Source organism: Balaenoptera physalus (genome assembly GCF_965194825.1).
Source record: "Balaenoptera physalus genome assembly, chromosome: 15".
Lineage (NCBI taxonomy): Eukaryota > Metazoa > Chordata > Mammalia > Artiodactyla > Balaenopteridae > Balaenoptera > Balaenoptera physalus.
Window position 1 is genome coordinate 68533382 of NC_138894.1, and position 20958 is coordinate 68554339.

The window sequence follows — 20958 nt, forward strand, 5'->3', positions numbered from 1 at the left end:
GGGTGATGCCAAGGTTTGCCATAGATTGCTAGCAAACCACCAGAAGCTAGGAGAGAGGCATGGAACAGAGTTCACTCTCACAGCCCTTTGAAGGAACCAGTCCTGCTGACACCTTGATTTTGGACTTGTAGCCTCTAGATTTGTGACAGAATAAAATTCTGTTGTTCTAACCCACCCAGTTTGTGGTATTTTGTTATGGCAGCTCTAGCAAACTAATATTGACTATCTCAAAGGCCTTTGTACCCTTCTGTGGCAATAGTTTCACAGTGACCCACAGGATAACTCTGCCTGACACAGAGTGGCCACAGCACAGTGGGGTCAAGATTAACCAAAGATTACCCTTGGGCTTAGTGCTAAACCCATCAGCACTTTTCTTTCGTCTGGCTGACCTGCTGCTCCTTAAGGGCCTACCCGGAATTGTGTTCTCTGTTGATAATATAAGTTTAAAGGGTTTCATCTCTAAAAGTATGAGTTGCCAATGGTACAAGTAAGGCCATGTCAATGATAAGAATTTTTTTTTTTTTGAGAAATTAAGAAATAAGTTCTCTAAATTCAGAATCTGTAAATATGCTTTATCTGAAATATTTGCTGGTTGCTGAATAATACACACACACAAATATGTGTGTATATATGTGTGCTTAATATATGATATGTAGACATACATATGTATACATATGTTTGCTTTATATAAAAAATATATAGACATACATTCTGAATTTGATCTACATTTAACATTCTCAGTTAAACATTTCTCCAAAATGTTTATCATAAAAAGATACACTGAACTGTTTATATGCTCTGTCTTGGTTTAAATCTTTTGTTGGCAAGATTCTTTGGACATTAGGAGGATGTTAAAAGCGTATCCAGATACACATATAAAAGTACTTACCAAGGAACATTTCAATAACAGATGCCTTCATGGTGAGGACAACTATCCCCATAAATATCAAAATGGCACCCTAGAGAGGAAGAAACAATAACATCATTATATTTCAGCCAAGAGTTCTGAATTGGATGCACAGAGTGTAGGGAGGGGCTGCCTCATTTTGCATTGCCCTCTGGAGTCTTAGGATTTCAAGCTGCGGCTTTCTGTAAACAACTCATGGAGATGGCAGTGGCCAGCCGCACTGGTACCCAGAGAGGCTCTTCTCAGAAAACCTGTTCTAGCCACCAGCCTCCTCTTCTTCAGAGATTTGGTCTTAGACTAAAGAGGAAATAATTCCACAATTTCCATAATATGTTCACCAGTCTTCAAATTAGGACAAAAGCCACACTTACGGTATTTAGAGAACATTTTTAGATTACACATTGTGGGGGGTTTTTTTGTTTGTTTGTTTTTAATAAATTTATTTATTTTATTTTTGGCTGCATTGGGTCTTTGTTGCTGTGCGCGGGCTTTCTCTAGTTGTGGCGAGCGGGGGCTACTCTTTGTTGTGGTGTGCGGGCTTCTCATTGCGGTGGCTTCTCTTGCTGTGGAGCACAGGCTCTAGGCGCATGGGCTTCAGTAGTTATGGTGAGTGGGCTCAGTAGTTGTGGCACACGGGCTTAGTTGCTCCGTGGCATGTGGGATCTTCCTGGACCAGGGCTCGAACCCGTGTCGCCTGCATTGACAGACGGATTCTTAACCACTGCGCCACCAGGGAAGTCCTACAAATTGTTTTAGATTACAAAAACAGTTCACTCAATAAATATTTATTAAATTCTTATAGTATGTCTAGGGATGAGGTGATTAAAATTGAATTAAAACATAGTTCTTGCCTTAAAAGACTTATAGTTCAATAGAAGTGAGAAAACATACCTGGACAGAAATAACCATAACATTAGAGAGTGTGCAGGCCCCCAAAGGGAGATTAAGGGGAGTTTATGGACCAGTGGTTCTCAAACTTTGCTGCATATTAGAATCATCTGGGAGTTTTAAAAGGCCCTGATGCCCAGGATGCATCTCAGACCAATTGAATCAGAATCTCTTGTAGGTGGGGTCTAGGCATCAAGCGTTTTCGAAACTCCACAGGTAATTCCAATCTGCAGCCAAGTTTAAGAACCAGTGGTTTAAAGCAAGGCTTCCAAATCTTAATGTGCATATGAATCACCTGGGGATCTTGTTAAAACGTAGATTCTAATCCAATAGGTCTGGGATAGTGTCAGAGAGTCCCCAAGTGGTTAGGGAATTTAGAGGAGGGAGAGATTATGTCAGCTGTGGGAATAAGAGGAAGCCTCTTGGAGGTGGCAGCAATTGGGTTAACTCTGAAAGATGAAAATAGGAGATGAAGTGGCTCCAAGTCGGGGGGAACAGCATCGACAGAGGCTCAGAGGTTGGAAAGCAGAGTGGATACAAGGATGCTATTGAAGCAAGATTTTTTTGACCCACCTCCTAGAGATGGAAATAAAACCAAAAATAAACAAATGGGACCTAATGAAACTTAAAAAGCTTTTGCACAGCAAAGGAAACCATAAACAAGACGAAAAGACAACCCTCAGAATGGGAGAAAATATTTGCAAATGAAGCAACTGACAGAGGATTAATCTCCAAAATATACAAGCAGCTCATGCAGCTCAGTATCAAAAAAACAAACAACCCAATCCAAAAGTGGGCAGAAGACGCAAATAGACATTTCTCCAAAGAAGACATACAGATGGCCAAGGAGTACATGAAAAGATGCTCCACATCACTAATCATTAGAGAAATGCAAATCAAAACCACAATGAGGTATCACCTCACACCTGTCAGAATGGCCATCATCAAAAAATCTACAAACAATAAATGCTGGAGAGGGTGTGGAGAAAAGGAAACCCTCTTGCACTGTTGGTGGGAATGTAAATTGACACAGCCACTATAGAGAACAGTATGGAGGTTCCTTAAAAAACTAAAAATAGAACTACCATATGACCCAGCAATCCCACTCCTGGGCATATACCCAGAGAAAACCATAATTCAAAAAGATACATGTACCACAATGTTCATTGCAGCACTATTTACAATTGCCAGAACATGGAAGCAATGTAAATGTCCATTGACAGATGAATGGATAAAGAAGATGTGGCACATATATACAATGGAATATTACTGAGCCATAAAAAGGAATGAAATTGAGTTATTTGTAATGAGATGCATGGACCTAGAATCTATCATACACAGTGAAGTAAATCAGAAAGAGAAAAATACCGTATGCAAACGCACATATATGGAATCTAAAAAACGGTACTGATGAGCCTAGTGGCAGGGCAGGAATAAAGACGCAGACGTAGAGTACGGACTTGAGGACGTGGGGGAGAAGAGGAAACTGGGACGAAGTGGGAGAGTAGCATTGACATATATACACTATCAAATGTAAAATGGATGGCTAGTGGGAAGCTGCTCCATAGCACAGGGAGATCAACTTGATGCTCTGTGACGACCTAGAGGGGTGGGATAGGGAGGATGGGAGGGAGGCTCAAGAGGGAGGGGATATGGGGATATATGTGTACTTATAGCTGATTCACTTTGTTGTACAACAGAAACGAACACAACATTGTAAAGCAATTATACTCCAATAAAGATATATATATATATATATATATATATATATATATATATATATATATATATATATATATATGATGCTATTGATCCGTAAGGGATTCCCTCTTAAGGCTACGGGGAAACCCTAGGAGGTTTATTCATACCATCATTAATTGAACATATGATCCCCGTTGAAAAGACAAGGAAACTAAGGCTTAGAAAGGTAAAATGTCATACCCACGGTGACCAGGCAGTGAGTAGGATTAGAATGGAGGTGGGAGTAGGTGGGAAGGATCTGCCCTGGGCTTAGGCGATAAGGAGTAACATTGTCTGTAGAGAATTTAAAGACTTAAAGTTGGTCTGCTCTTTATTATCCTTATAAACTAGCAATTCTAAACAATGTCAGTGATAAAGCACTCTTCCTCTCTGGGGCAGATGACTCCCACTACATCTGCTCCACCCATGCCACAGCTGTGTGGCTTTTAGGCTTTAGCTGGCATTCATAACCCTACCCTCTGCTCTGTCCACGGGTGTGCTAGGAAAACTGCTGTCTGAAAAAAAGCCCCGATTTAGCCCATTTGTCAATTTCTGTGGCATAAATCCTCCCACCGTGGCTGAAGTTGAAGTCACCAAAGTGACTCACTCCATGGAGATTTGGAAAGAGATAAACAATCTGGTACTAGCTAGGTCTAGAGCACGCTTATATTTAATATGTAGATACAGTGCTGTGCAGAGTTTATTAACAAAAAGCAATGATTAGATTATGGTTGAGGTAGTAATACAAGCACTTGATGCAGTCAACTTAAATAAAACTGGTAGATGAAAGGCTTTATTACAAACAATTAAATTAGGCAGCAAGAGTAACCCCAGACAGAACCGATCACTTTGTTAATTTCCAGCAACAGTTGCAATGTGTTAAGTTTCCCAATTAAGGTAGTTGGCCACTAGCTAAGTAAAAGGCAAATAACCATCTTTATCTTCAAAATAGAAATAGTCACATATATGATTGGCAATTTGATACTTAATTAGCTGGGTCATATTTTGGAAATAGTGTGATGACACATCATTTTTTTTGTCTTATATTAATTAGAGGAGCTGCAGATCAACTCACATGTTTTCAGGCCTAAAAATTTAATTCTCCTGTTGGGATAAATGCAGTATATCAAGCTACCCTACCCGACCCACCTTACTAGCTCTGCTAGTTGGCTGTTACCATATAGCATTGGACATTTTGTCTGTGAGTCATCATAGATCTCTCTTTCTCTCGTACCCCACATCTTTTCCATCAGCGAAGCCTGTTGGCTCTACATTCATGATATATCCAGAATCTGACCACTTCGCATCATCTTTACCATTGCCACCTGGTCCAGGTCATACCCTCTTTCACCTGGATTAAAGCAATTAGTCTCCTAACTAGGTTGTTTCCTCCTTCTCCTACAATCCAAAGTCCACACAGCCAGCCAGCGTGATCCTGCTCAAAGTAAGTCAGTTCATGGCATTCCTCAGATCAAAACTTCTGTGGTTCTCTACTTACTTAGAATAAAAGCCAAAATCTTGGCAAGTGGCTCAGGAACCCAATAGGTTTGGCCACCATTGGCCCCTCTGACCTCTCTTCCCTCCATTCGCCTTCTCACTTATTAAGCTCCAGGCACACCTCTCCCCTGAGGGTCTCTGTAGTTACTGTTAACTCTACCTGGATGCCCTTCCCCCAGATCAAACATGATTTAGTCCCTCATTTCTTTCAAGTCTTTTCTAAACGTTATCTTCTCTTTAAGATTTTCCCTAATCACCCAATTTAAAATTGTAAGCCCTCTCCCACCCACCATCAATTGTACACCCTCTCCTTTCCCCACTCTTTTCTTCCCGCCACTTATCACCTCTGACATACCCTACACTTTGCTAATTGTATTTGTTTATTGTTTGTATTCTCTACTGGAATGCAAGCTCCATGAAGGCAGGGGTTTTTATTTGATTTTTTTATGTGCTCAAAAAATATACTTAATCCATGAGTGAGTAGTTAGGGCTCTTTCCTTTCCCTAGGAAATAATAAAAGGAAACAAAACAAAGGGAAGACAATCTGTGAATACTCTAAATCTACTGAATTGTATACTTTCAAAGGTGTATTTTATGGTATGTGGATAATATTTCAATAAGCATTATTACTATTTTTTTAAAGTATTTATTTATTTATTTTTGGCTGTGTTTGGTCTTCGTTTCTGTGCGAGGGCTTTCTCTAGTTGCGGCAAGTGGGGGCCACTCTTAATCGCGGTGCGCGGGCCTTTCACTATCGCGGCCTCTTTTGTAGCGGAGCACAGGCTCCAGACGCGCAGGCTCAGTAATTGTGGCTCACGGGCCCAGCCGCTCCGCGGCACGTGGGATCCTCCCAGACCAGGGCTCGAACCCGTGTCCCCTGCATTGGCAGGCAGATTCTCAACCACTGCGCCACCAGGGAAGCCCCTTCAATAAGCATTATTGTTAGTCAATATACAAACCAAAAGGGAAGATAGAATTTCGGAGAGAAGGGCTCTCAGATCTGTCTTACAACTTTAGAAGACACCATAGACCCGACCTTTACACAAAGGGATGAATGGATAAAAAAACAGCAGGATTCCAGGAAGCATGCTAACCCCAGAGGAGATATCCCCCAAGTGCTGACTCATCAGTAATGGAACTCGACCAGAATCACTCTGGTCTCTTGGAATCAGAATGTTTGAGGCGTCTTTCTTACCACTTGAATTTCTCTCCTTGCTTGGTTCATTTACTTATACGTTTAAAATGTAAATGTGCTTTTTGAAATGTGTGAAAAAAATTCAAACCCTCTCTCAGCCATTCCAGAAACTGGGGCTAAGAATGACCACCAGCACTGTTAAGCAGTTTCTGCAGGCAGTTCAATGTCAAGGAGCTGTAGGTGCACAGTAATGTTGGAACCTTAACATCTCATGTGCTCACCAGGGTTCTAACAAAAACAGAACAATAAGGGTTTCCAAAAGAACATGTTACTGATTCATAAATGTATGAATTGTGCTGTGAGATGTAATATAAACAGTCCTGAATATGAAGTTCTGGTGAGGCAAATGAAGGCTGATTGTGAAATAAAAATATACATAATGTAACTAGAGTAGCCAGCCAATTTAATTAGATCTCTTGTTGCCTGGAATTAGAAAAGAGCTGATTATTTATCGGTAATACATGATAATGCTGCTTTATATTTTTATGGTTCTTCACAGTGTTTTTTCTCCGATGTTTAAAATTATGGTAAAATACAAAAACATAAAATTTGCTATCTTAACTATTTTGAAGTATACAATTTAGCAGTATTAAGTACATCCATAATGTGCCATCATCACCATTAGCCATCCATTAAGAACTCTTTTTGTCTTGTAAAATTGAAACTCTATGCCCATTAAACAATAACTCCCCATTCTCCCCTTTCCCCAGCCCCTGGCAACCACCATTCCACTTTCTGTCTCTATGATTTTGACTTCTCTAAGTATGTCATACAAATGGAATCATACGGTATTTTCTTTTTGTGACTGGCCTATTTCAAATAGCATAATGTTCTTAAGGTTCATCCATGTTTTATCGTATGTCAGTATTTCTTTCCTTTTTCAGGCTGAATAATATTCCATTGTATGTATATACCACATTTTCCTCATCCATTTATCTGCTAATGGGCACATGGGTTGCTTTTGTGTTTTAGTTATTGTGAATAATACTGCAATGTACATGGCTATACAAATATTTCTTTGAGACCCTGCTTTCAATTCTTCTGTGCATGTATCAAGAAGTGGAATTACTAGATCGTATGGTAATTGTATTTTTAATTTTTTGTGGAACCTCCATACTGTTTTCCAGAGTAGCTGTACAACTTTACATTCCCACTAACAGTGCACAAAAGTTCCAATGTTTCTATATCCTCCCCAACACTTGTTATTTTCTGTTTCATTTGATAGTAGTAATGGGTATGAGGTGGCATATTATTGTAGTTTTGATTTGCATTTCCCTAATGATTAGTGATGTTGAGCATCTTTTCATGTACTTGTTGGCCATCTTTATATCTTCTTTGGAGAAATGTCTATTCATGTCCTTTGCCCAGTTTTTAATCACATTGTTTTTTGATTGTTGTTGAATTTTAGAAGTTTTCTATATATTCTGGATATTAATCCCTTATCAGATATATGATTTACAAATATTTCTTCCCATTCTCTGGGTTGCCTTTTTACTCTGTTGATAGTATCCTTTGGTACACAAAATTATAAAATTTTCATGAAGTCCAACTTGTTTGTTTTTTCTTTTGTTGTTTATGCCTTTGGGTGTCATAGTCAAGAAATCATTGCCAAATCCAATGTTATGAAGCTTTTGTCCTATGTTTTCTTTTAAGAGTTTTACAGTTTTAGGTCTTACATTTAGATCTTTGATCCACTTGAGTTAATTTTGTATATGGTATTAGGTAAGGGTCCAACTTCTTTCTTTCTCCATGTAGATATCCCCTTTTCCTGGCACCATTTGTTGAAGAGACTGACTTTTCCCCATTGAATGGTCTTGGCAAAAAAATCATTTGACCGTATATGTGAGGGCTAATTTTGGGGCTCTCTATTCTGTTCCATTGGTGTATATGTCTGTGTCTATGCTAGTACCACACTATTTGGATTATTATAGCTTTGTAATAAGATTTTTAGATCAGAAACTATGAATCCTCCAGCTCACCTCTTCTTTTGCAAGATTGTTTTAGCTGTTTGGGGTCCTTTGAGATTCCATATAAATTTTTGTATTTTTTTTCTATTTCTGCAAAAAATGTCATTGGGATTTTGATATTGCATTAAATCTGTAGATTGCTTTGGGTAGTATTGATATATTAGCAATACTAAGTCTTCCAATCCATGAACATGGGATATGTTTCTACCTATTTATGCCTTCTTTAGTTTCTTTCAGTAATGTTCTATAGTTTTCATTGTACAAGTCTTTTACCTCCTTGGATAAGTTAATTCCTAAGTATTTTATTCTTTTTGTTACTATTGCAAATGGAATTTTTTTCTTAACTTTTTTTTCAGATTGTTCATTGTTAGTGCAACAGTGATTTTTGTGTGCAACTGACTTTTGTGTGTTGACTTTGTATCCAACTACTTTGAATTCATTTATTAATTCTAACAATTTTGTTGTGGAATCTTTAGGATTTTGTACATACAAGATTATATTATCTGCAAACAGAGATAATTTTATTTCTTCCTTTCCAGTTTGGATGACTTTTGTTTCTTTTTCTTGTCTAATTGCTTTGGCTAGAACTTCCAGTACTATGTTGAATAGAAGTAGTGAAAGCAGGCATCCTTGCCTTGCTCCTGATCTTAAAGAGAAAGCTTTCAGGTTTTCACCATTGAGTATGACATTTTCTGTGGGTTTTTCATAAGTGTCTTTTATTATATTGAGGTTGTTTTCTTCTATTCCTAGTCTGTTGAGCGTTTTTATCATGAAATGGTGTTGAATTTTGTCAGATGCTTTTTCTGCATCAATTGAGGTAATCGTGTGTTATTTTCCACTTTCATTCTATTAACATGGTGTATTACATTAATTGATTTTTGTATGTTTAACCATCCTTGCATTACAGGAACAAATCCCATTTGGTCATGGTGTATAATTATTTTAATATTCTGGTGAATTTAGTTTGCTAATATTTTGTTGAGGATGTTTTGCATCAGTGTTTATAGGAATATTGTATTGATATGGGAAACTGTAGTTTTCTTTTCTTGTAGTGTCTTTGGTTTGGTATCCAGGTAGTGCTGGCCTCATAAGATAACTTAAAAAGTGTCCCCTCATTTTCAATTTTTAGGAAATGTTTGAGAAGGATTGGTGTTAGTTCTTCTTTAAACGTTTGGTAGAACTCACCAGTGAAGTCATCAGGTCCAGGGCTTTTCTTTGTTGTAAGATTTTTGATTATTGATTCATTCTCCTTACTAGTTATAGATCTATTCAGATTTTCTATTCCTTCATAATTTAGTCTTCGTAGGTTTTGTGTTTTTAGGAATTTGTCCATTTCATCTAGATTATCCAATTTGTTGGTGTACAGTTATTCATAGTACTCTCTTATAATCTTTTTTATTTCAACAACAGTGGTTGCTTCAAGGAAAGAGAACTGGGTAAGTGGTGATCAGGGATTAGAGTGAGTTTTACAGTTTTGTTCTGTTTAAATCTTTACCCTTTGCACCTATGTTAATAAATCAGAAATTAATAAAATGATCTCTTGGGAAGACTTAACATATACAGACAGTGTTGATATCAAATGAGAAGCTATAGTAATCTCCTAACTCTCTCCTTGCTCCTTGCTTTTCTTGCTCCAGGTCATCCTTCCCTTCAGTTGGAAAGGATCAGCTTCCTAAAGCACAGGTCTGACTATGCATTCACCCCCTCAGAATTCTTCTTCACAGTCCATTCATTCTCTGTAGAATAAAGCCCAAATTCCTTAATGAACTTTTCATGAAATGTCCCAACTTACTTTTCAAACCATCTTGCTGCAATTCTCTTCTGTAATCCTCTGCTTTGACCCTAGCATACCCTGGGATTTTGGTCCTTTGTCTACACCCTGCACATCAGGGTTTTGGCTCATGTTCTTATTACTGTTCTATTTGGAATATGTTACCGCCCCTCATCTGCCTCTCACAAGCATATCCATCTTTCAAGGTTTGCTCATGGGCCACTTCTATTTAAATCTCCCTGATCTTCTAAAGTCAAAATTCATCTTCATTCATGCATGCCTTTAATCATTCAAAAAAATTTTGTGTGTGCACACTATGCTTGGCAGAGAGGAAGAAGGTGCAGGTCCTATCATCAAGTTGCTTTAAGTCTTCTAGAAAGAAACTGGTGTGCACTTATCATAGCTAGCATTAATGGAGCACATACTAAGTGTCAGTATTGTATTAACTCAATCTTCACAATAACCTGATGAAGTGGGGGCTATTTTTTGCCTTAATTTGAAAAGTAAGGAATTGGAAGCACACAGAGGTTAAATACTTTGCCCAAGGTTTGCAAGCCTGGAAAGAAGAGGAGCTGGAATTCAAACCAGGCATTATGAGTGCAGAGATGCGGTATTTCATTTCACTACTTGCCATAGATGTTTCATAATAAACAAGTGTACTTCCCTCGTCTACATTCTGATTTAATTGTTCTGAGTTGAAATCACTATTGTTTTAAAGTGCCCCAGGTGACTCCACTGTGCAGCCAGAATTGAGAACCTCTGCTATTGAGGATATGGCGATAGCAAAAAGGGGAGATGATTAAATAGGCCTGGGGCATGAGGATTGGAAGAGCCTTGAATTAGTTTAACTGGAGATTGGAAAACAGTGAGTGGTGAGGGAAGGACAGGACATAAGAGATGGAGGAGCTTCAGGAACTGGGAGCTACTGGGCCAGGCTGGGAGAGGAATCAGACTGTTAGAGAGGAAAGAAGGGGCCATGTCAACCTTCAATGCCGTGCCTAAAGAATGTGGAATTAATTCTTTAGACAATAGGGAGACATGAAAGGCTTAAAAATTATTTTTGCATTCATCATTTTTAATAAGCCTCCTAGAGGCTTACATGAGCCACTCGGAGAATATCTGCCCTAGTGGATGTGTAGGATTTATGTAACACTGGTGTTTGTCTGATCTATGGTGCTACGTGGGGGAGCACCTAACAGTACCCTTTGTCCACAAGGCAGAAAGAGCCAGTGTTCATTTGGAAGCATGTAATAGTTATGACAGGCTTGTGCTATATTTCCAAAATGTCAAAAATCCCGTCAGGACAGATATCTCTGAATGGGGAGAGGCCATATCTGCAGCCTTGCTTTCTCCATCTCTGCCAGATATAAAGCCTCAGCCGCTTGTCAGTGGATGTGGGTTGATCTGGTGAGGATGGAAAAAGGAAGGCTGGCACTAAGAGGGGCCTTTACAATGTGGTGGTGGTCTCAGTCTGCATATAAAACTTTATGCAGATCAGGAGCTGCCAACTGGAGTGGTGAGCAGCCTTGCTGAACGTCAGAAGAGTGACCTAATAGAGCCAATCTGCAAGGACTGGAAAGTGGATTACAACAGGAGAAAATCAGACTTCTATGCAGTGGATGCTTGACGCATTTTTAGAAGCCTAAGGAAGCCACAGAGAATAAAAAAGGAGGTATGGAGAAACAGATAAAGATGGGGAAACAAGGTTTCTAGAAAGTTAAATTATAACATGCCCAGCCTTGCCTAAAATCATAATAAGTTCACAGACACGCCAAAACACACCACCAGACGCAGCCCTGCCCACCAGAAAGACAAGATCCAGCCTCATGCACCAGAACACAGGCACCAGTCCCCTCCACCAGGAAGCCTACACAACCCACTGAACCAACCTCACCCACTGGGGGCAGACACAAAAACAACGGGAACTACGAACCTGCAGCCTGTGAGGATAAGACCCTAAACACAGTAAGTTAAGCAAAATGAGAAGACAGAGAAACACGCAGCAGATGAAGAAGCAGAGTAAACACCCACCAGACCAAACAAATGAAGAGGAAATAGGCAGTCTACCTGAAAAAAAATTCAGAGTAATGATAGTAAAGATGATCCAGAATCTTGGAAATAGAATCGAGAAATTACAAGAAACGTTTAACAAGGACCTAGAAGAACTAAAGAGCAAACAAACAGTGATGAACAACAAAATAAATGAAATTAAAAATTCTCTAGAAGGAATCAATAGCAGAATAACTGAGGCAAAGAACGGATAAGTGACCTGGAAGGTAAAATAGTGGAAATAACTACCACATAGCAGAATAAAGAAAATAGAATGAAAAGAATTGAGGACAGTCTTAGAGACCTCTGGGACAACATTAAACGCATCAACATTCGAATTATAGGGGTCTCAGAAGAAGAAGAGAAAAAGAAAGGGACGGAGAAAATATTTGAAGAGATTATAGTTGAAAACTTCCCTAATATGGGAAAGGAAATAGTCAAGTCCAGGAAGCACAGAGTCCCATACAGGATAAATCCAAGGAGAAACACGCCAAGACACATATTAATCAAACTATCAAAAATTAAATACAAAGAAAAAATATTAAAAGCAGCAAGGGAAAAGCAACAAATAACATACAAGGGAATCCCCATACAGTTAACAGCTGATCTTTCAGCAGAAACTCTGCAGTCCAGAAGGGTGTGGCAGGACATATTTAAAGTGATGAAAGGGAAGAACCTACAACCAAGATTACTCTACCCAACAAGGATCTCCTTCAGATTCGATGGAGAAATTAAAACCTTTACAGATAAGCAAAAGCTAAGAGAGTTCAGCACCACCAAACCAGCTTTACAACAAACGCCGAAGGAACTTCTCTAGGCAGGAAACACAAGAGAAGGAAAAGACCTACAAAAACAAACCCAAACAATTAAGAAAATGGTAATAGGAGCATACATATTGATAATTACCTTAAATGTAAATGGATTAAATCTTCCAACCAACAGACATAGACTGGCTGAATGGATACAAAAACAAGACCCGTATATATGCTGTCTACAAGAGACCCACTTCAGACCTAGGGACACATACAGACTGAAAGTGAGGGGATGGAAAAAGATATTCCATGCAAATGGAAATCAAAAGGAAGCTGGAGTAGCAATTCTCATATCAGACAAAATGGACTTTAAAATAAAGACTATTACAAGAGACAAAGAAGGACACTACATAATGATCAAGGGATCAATCCAAGAAGAAGATAAAACAATTGTAAATCTTTACGTACCCAGCATAGGAGCACCTCAATACATAAGGCAAATGCTAACAGCCATAAAAGGGGAAATCAACAGTAACACAATAATAGTAGGGGACTTTAACACCCCACTTTCACCAATGGACAGATCATCCAAAACAAAAATAGATAGGAAACACAAGCTTTAAATGACACATTAAACAAGATGGACTTAATTGATATTTATAGGACATTCCATCCAAAAACAACAGAATACACTTTCTTCTCAAGTGCTCATGGAACATTCTTCAGGATAGATCATATCTTGGGTCACAAATCAAGCCTTGGTAAATTTTAGAAAATTGAAATCGTTTCAAGTATCTTTTCCAACCACAATGCTATGAGACTAGATATCAATTACAGGAAAAAAACAGTAAAAAATACAAACACGTGGAGGCTAAACAATACACTACTTAATAACCAAGAGATCACTGAAGAAATCAAAGAGGAAATCAAAAAATATGTAGAAACAAATGGCAATGAAAACACGATGACCCAAAACCTATGGGATGCAGCAAAAGCAGTTCTAAGAGGGAAGTTTATAGCAATACAATCCTACCTCAAGAAACAAGAACATCTCAGATAAACAACCTAAGCTTACACCTAAAGCAATTAGAGAAAGAAGAACAAAAAAAACCCCCCAAAGTTAGCAGAAGGAAAGAAATCATAAAGATCAGATCAGAAATAAATGAAAAAGAAATGAAGAAAATGATAGCAAAGATCAATAAAACTAAAAGCTGGTTCTTTGAGAAGATAAACAAAATTGATAAACCATTAGCCAGACTCATAAAGGAAAAAAATGGAAAAGACTCAAATCAATAGAATTAGAAATGAAAAAGGAGAAGTAACAACTGGAACTGCAGAAATATAAAGGATCATGAGAGATTACTACAAGCAGCTACATGCCAATAAAATGGACAACCTGGAAGAAATGGACAAATTCTTAGAAAGGCACAACCTTCCGAGACTGAACCGGGAAGAAATAGAAAATATAAACAGACCAATCACAAGCACTGAAATTGAAACTGTGATTAAAAATCTTGCAACAAACAAAAGCGCAGAAACAGATGGCTTCACAGGCGAGTTCTATCAAACATTTAGAAAAGAGGTAACACCTATCCTTCTCAAACTCTTCCAAAATATAGCAGAGGGAGGAACACTCCCAAACTCATTCTACGAAGCCACCATCACCCTGATACCAAAACCAGACAAAGATGTCACAAAAAAAGAAAACTACAGGCCCATATCACTGATGAACATAGATGCAAAATCCTCAACAAAATACTAGCAAAAAGAATCCAACAGCACATTAAAAGGATCATACACCCTGATCAAGTGGGGTTTATCCCAGGAATGCAAGGATTCTTCAATATACGCAAATCAATCAGTGTGATAAACCATATTAACAAAGTGAAGGAGAAAAACCATATGATCATCTCAGTAGGTGAGAAAAAGCTTTCGACAAAATTCAACGCCCATTTATGATAAACACCCTCCAGAAAATAGGCATAGAGGGAACTTACCTCAACATAATAAAGGCCATATATGACAAACCCACAACCAACATCGTCCTCAATGGTGAAAAACTGAAACCATTTCCACTAAGATCAGGAACAAGACAAGTTTTCCCACTCTCACCACTATTATTCAACATAGTTTTGGAAGTTTTAGCCACAGCAGTCAGAGAAGAAAAAGAAAAAAAAGGAATCCAAATCGGAAAAGAAGAAGTAAAACTGTCACTGTTTGCAGATGACATGACGCTATACATAGAGAATCCTAAAGATGCTACCAGAAAACTACTAGAGCTAATCAATGAATTTGGTAAAGTAGCAGGATACAAAATTAATGTACAGAAATCACTTGCATTCCTGTACACTAATGATGAAAAATCTGAAAGAGAAATTAAGGAAACACTCCCATTTACCACTGCAACAAAAAGAATAAAATACCTAGGAATAAACCTACCTAAGGAGACAAAAGACCTGTATGCAGAAAACTATAAGACACTGATGAAAGAAACTAAAGATGATACAAACAGAGGGAGAGATAGACCATGTTCTTGGATTGGAAGAATCAACATTGTGAAAATGACTCTACTACCCAAAGCAATTTACAGATTCAATGCAATCCCTATCAAACTACCACTGGCATTTTTCACAGAACTAGAACAAAAAATTTCACAATTTGTATGGAAACACAAAAGACCCCGAATAGCCAAAGCAATCTTGAGAAAGAAAAATGGAGCTGGAGGAATCAGGCTCCTGGACTTCAGACTCTACTACAAAGCTACAGCAATCAAGACAGTATGGTACTGGCACAAAAACAGAAATATAGATCAATGGAACAGGATAGAAAGCCCAGAGATAAACCCATGTACATATAGTCAACTTACCTTTGATAAAGGAGGCAAGAATATACAATGGAGAAAAGACAGCCTCTTCAATAAGTGGTGCTGAGCAAACCGGACAGCTACATGTAAAAGAATGAAATTAGAACACTCCCTACCACCATACATAAAAATAAACTCAAAATGGATTAAAGACCTAAATGTAAGGGCAGACACTATCAAACTCTTAGAGGAAAACATAGGCAGAACACTCTATGACATGAATGACAGCAAGATCCTTTTTGATCCACCTCCTAGAGAAATGGAAATAAAAACAAAAATAAACAAATGGGACCTAATGAAACTTAAAAAGCTTTTGCACAGCAATGGAAACCATAAACAAGACAAAAAGACAACCCTCAAATGGGAGAAAATATCTGCAAACAAAGCAACTGACAAAGGATTAATCTCCAAAATATACACGCAGCTCAATATCAAAAAAACAAACAACCCAATCCAAAAATGGGCAGAAGACGTAAATAGATATTTCTCCAAAGAAGATATACAGATTTCCAAGAAACGCATGAAAGGATGCTCAACATCACTAATCGTTAGAGAAATGCAAATCAAAACTACAATGAGGTATCACCTCACACCAGTCAGAATGGCCATCATCAAAAAGTCTACAAACAATAAATGCTGGAGAGGGTGTGGAGAAAAGGAAACCCTCTTGCACTGTTGGTGGGAATGTAAATTGATACAGCCAGAATGGAGAACAGTATCGAGGTTCCTTAAAAAACTAAAAATAGAACTACCATATCACCTAGCAATCCCACTACTGGGCATATACCCGGAGAAAACCATAGTTCAGAAAGAGTTGTATACCACAGTGTTCACTGCAGCTCTATTTACAATAGCCAGGACATGGAAGCAGCCTCAGTGTCCATCGACAGATGAATGGATAAAGAAGATGTGGCATATATATACAATGGAATATTACTCAGCCATAAAAAGAAACGAAATTGAATTATTTGTAGTGAGCTGGATGGACCTAGAGTCTGTCATACAGGGTGAAGCAAGTCAGAAAGAGAAAAACAAATGCCGTATGCTAACACATATATATGGCATCAAAAAAAAAAAAGGGTTCTGAAGAACCTAATTGCAGCACAGGAGTAAAGACGCAGATGTAGAGAATGGACTTGAGGACACGGGGATGGGGAAGGGTAAGCTGGGACGAAGTGAGAGAGTGGCATGGACATATATACACTACCAAATGTAAAATAGATAGCTAACGGGAAGCAGCCACATAGCACAGGGAAATCAGCTCGGTGGTTTGTGACCACCTAGAGGGGTGGGATAGGGAGGGTGGGAGAGAGACGGAAGAGGAAGTGGATATGGGGATATATGTATACATATAGCTGATTCACTTTTTGATACAGCAGAAACTAACACACCATTGTAAAGTAATTATACTCCAAAAAAGATGTTAAAAATTTTTTTAAAAAAGAAGTTCATAGTCACTGAAAAAAAAAAAAACTTTATACAGATCATATTCCTCTGGGCTCAGCCCATAACACTGCATTTCCTGTTGCCATGACATCAGTGGTCACTATTACAATCCCCAGGATTCTGTGAAGGAGAGAGAGAGAGTGAGCCAGAGAGGACAGTAGTTTTTCTTTCTTATTTCCCTTCTTTTTCCACTTCTTTCCTTCTTTTATCTCAAAGAAACGCCAAAAGAAAATTGCAAGCCAAACAGGCAGGAAAGGCAGGGGAAATCTTTGCCTTTTTTCAATATGTTGGCTCCTAAGGATGCACCAGGCTCCTTGAAGATGTCCCCTGAGTCAAGGCATCTGGACCGAACACTCTTGGTTGCCTAAGCAGAGCACCTGCTTCCCTGCTTCCTTCTTTATAACACAACCCAACTTGGTAAATGGAATAAACGTAGCCAGAGGGCTCAAAGGAAGCTGGTCCATCCCCAGCTCCTGGGGAGGATCCCAGTTCCAAGTCTATGCCAAGGATGGTTTTATATATATATATAGATATAGATATATAGATAGATATATATAGATATATATATAGATATATATATATTATATATATGTGTGTGTGTGTGTGTGTGTGTGTGTGTGTGTGTGTGTGTGTGTTTGTATATAGTCCCCCTTGCTGGTGATTGCTTCAGGACCTCAGGCTTGAGCCCATCATCACAGGGCTCTCTCCAGTTGATGGTGACTATTCAAGGGTGGGCTGTGTCCCACGATGTATCAGACAGACACAAAGGAAGAACTTTAATCGTATGTTTTTCAGGGTGAGGTCGCCTCTCTTATTGGAAATGAACAAGGGAGCAGGTTGTTCCAGGTATGCTGGCAGCCATGTTGTGACCATGGGGCAAGTTAGGCTGAGGAAAAAGCCAGCACATAAAGGAGGAAGGCAGCCAGATGAATCAGAGAAATGGAGCTGGAGCTCTGATTGTCTTGTGCCTAGAGGCTGGGGCTACCTCTGGACCACCTATTCTGTGAGATAAAATTTCCCTGTCATTTGGGCTTGCCGCTGAAAGATTATTCCTGACTGCTGTCTAACTCACCGTGCCTGTCCATACAGTGAATTCAACTAGGGAAGACCGTAGATAGACATTATTATTCCTGTAACTCAGAGCAGTGAAGTGACTTGCCTAAGGTCTCATGGCTCAGATCTTCTCGATTTTAATCTTGTACTCTTTTTACTATATCAAGTTCCTCACGTGACTGTTACTGTAAATTCTGAGCTATACCACAATTTATTATATAATATTATTATAAAATTAAAATTCCACTCATTTGTATAGTATCTTTCACTTTTAAAAGACTGGCTACATCTATGCTTTAATCTCACAAGACCCCTGAAGTAAGCGGTTCAGATATTATAGTCAGATGCAGAAATAACAATCGCTGAAATTAAGAGACTCAGGTGGTCAAAAGCCTATGATCTGGAAAAAAAAAACAAAAAACAAAAAAACCTAGGCCAATCAAGAGCTTTCTTGGGATTTTGCAATTAGGACCTTGAAAACTGGGAGCCAAGCTGAAGGTAGGGAGAGATGGAGAAGAGAAAGCAAGTGGCCCTGGGAGAATCAGGGAGAGGAGATGCTTATTTCCTGGCCACATCCCAGGTCCCACTTCCAGTCTGAAGGAAGCCCAGCTGGACTCAGTCTCTGGTGCATAACAGAGTAAAAGGTTTTTCGGGCCCTGTTATTCCAGTCAGTTTGAATTGGTTGCTGTTCCTTGAGGCTTTGATCAAAACGCTTTTCATGTTTGTTGTTTAATTACGTGCTATTTCCCTGAAATGATTGCGAGGGAAATGAAGGCACGTAAAATGAAAAGGCCATGTGTGCTTGTCTTTTGGTAGCCTCGAAGCAGGGGTCTCCAGAGAGGCCTTATCCAACTCTGGAGCCAGGCTCTAGGTAGAAGCGTATCAAAGAATCCCAAGAACTGTGGTAGCCACGGATAAAGAAGAACACAGCCTGCATGCCTGGGATGCTCTGGGAGGAAAAATGAGAGAGGGAGACCTTGGAATCACGCCATCAGAAAGTCCCTGTGGACTTCACGATATAGTTATGACCATGCTTCACAACCAGGGCTGATTTTAACCCCTCAGGAAAGATTCGTCAATATTTGAAGACATTTTTGGTTGTTACAACTTGGAGCAGGGGATGCTGTTGGCATCTAGTGGGTAGAGCCAGGGATGCTGCTAAACACCCCACAGCACACAGGACGGCCCTCCACAATGAAGAATTATCCAGCCCGACATGCCAATAGTGCCAGGGTTGAGAAACTCTGGTTTAGGAGGGTGTTTGTTTTTCGGTGTATGTATCAGAATCTTATGCTTGTTGATGTTCCAATCTAGGAATTTACCATAAATATTATAAGTACTTGCTTTTGGTGACTAAAGTGTGTACTACTAAGGTTCTCTATCTCCAGGCTCATTTTTGATCACTGCATCACTCAGGGCAAATCCTAAAGCAAAGATACTCACTCCTGGGCAGTTGGGTGGATTAAAAAGAGCTTATGCGTGTGTTCGATGACTGATATATGCCCATGCCATTAGATTCATTGATCCAAGTGGCATGTTTCTACATGTCACAAAACCAAAAAGAGAAAGCCTTTTCTGGTGCATGTGTTTCAGACCATCATTTTGTACCTCGTTAAGAGTCTGACATATGGTAATGCTTACCCCACATCCACAAGGGCTTCAACCAATAGTGATTTCTAGTGAGACTGCAAACAGTAATTACGTTTCTGAAGTGGTAGTTTAGATCTTATATTGCCAGTGGGAAAAAACACTAGTTTGCAGACATGCACCCAGATGAGCTCTAAAGAACTCCTTCCAAGAGTTATTTATCCTCTGTAATGGAAGCGGGGCACGAAGGGCAGTAGATCTGGGGGAAGGGCAGAGGATCTCAGGAAAAGACGAGGAGGACAATGGCTGCTCCTCTTACTTACTCTGGACACTGTTCTCGGTTTCAAAGATTCTCCTGGAAGCTTTGGAAGATACGTTTCTCTCATCAGAAGCTTCTTTACCTAATGCGTTTGACACTGTGGATTAGCCCTCCCTCCTCCCAGTGAGTTTTCTCCCTTGGGCTTTGAGGTTTGTGGTTGCCAAGGGGCCGTCCACTGTGATCTGGAGCTGGCTATTTGGTTCAGTCCAACTGCGGTCCCCAGAGCCTTGACTGTCCCGAACACTGTGTGCTTTTTGGTCTGTCTTCAATTTTGAGGCCCAGAAAAACATTTTCGAGTCTGGCACAGCCTTCCAGCTGAGGTAGGAAGGAAGATGAGGGTGTGTCTGCAGGATGCATAGTATCTTCCTGTCTGCCTCTGGGTAAAGAGTGGGTTCGTCTCAGATGATGGGGTTTTAGGTCTCGTGCTGCTGTGAGGCAGGCGTGGGGCTGCGGGTCAGAGTGCATTCCTGAATCCCAGCAACCAGAGGCTTGGGGAGAGCGGAGGGGGTCGAGGAGGGCAGTGACCGCCGCTGAGCTGTTGAGGGCTGTGGAGGATTAAGTGCCAGAAATTAGAGGGGACCAGCAGAAAGAGAGGCATTTAGAAGCAGGAGACCCAGCTTTCCAAAGGGAGTCGTGTAGCCTCATGCTCCAGAGGCCCTCTCGGACCTTTCCGGCTCTTCCGGAGCCTTTGAGCCCTCCTGACAGTCGTGGCAGAGCTGTCTGGTGGCCTGTTACACGAGATGGGATTGGTCCTTTGTTCCTCTTCATGGGAAGTTTTAGAAGTTTAGAGTCCTATAATAATATAGTTTGTTGAATGCTCACCATATGCTACACACTGCACATGTTGTGATCTTATTTATCATGGTGGTCCTATCAGGTAAGCACTATTGTGCCCATTTTTCAGGGTACGAAATGGAGGCTCAG

At 39.6% G+C, this 20958-nt stretch overlaps 1 protein-coding gene across 4 annotated transcripts in view; it reads right to left on the minus strand.

Annotated features, from left to right (window-relative positions):
• The window catches only part of VIT (vitrin), a 147664-nt gene that overhangs the window by 96999 nt on the left and 29707 nt on the right, over positions 1–20958 (minus strand). For 3 of the 4 annotated variants that reach the window (XM_082427750.1, XM_082427747.1, XM_082427749.1), the window contains exon 2: positions 890–959. In XM_082427750.1, the coding sequence (XP_082283876.1) occupies positions 890–941 (52 nt within the window). In that variant the 5' untranslated portion in view covers positions 942–959. Of the gene's footprint in view, positions 1–889; positions 5221–20958 lie in introns of those variants that run through there. The other variant, XM_082427748.1, reaches the window with a different exon arrangement.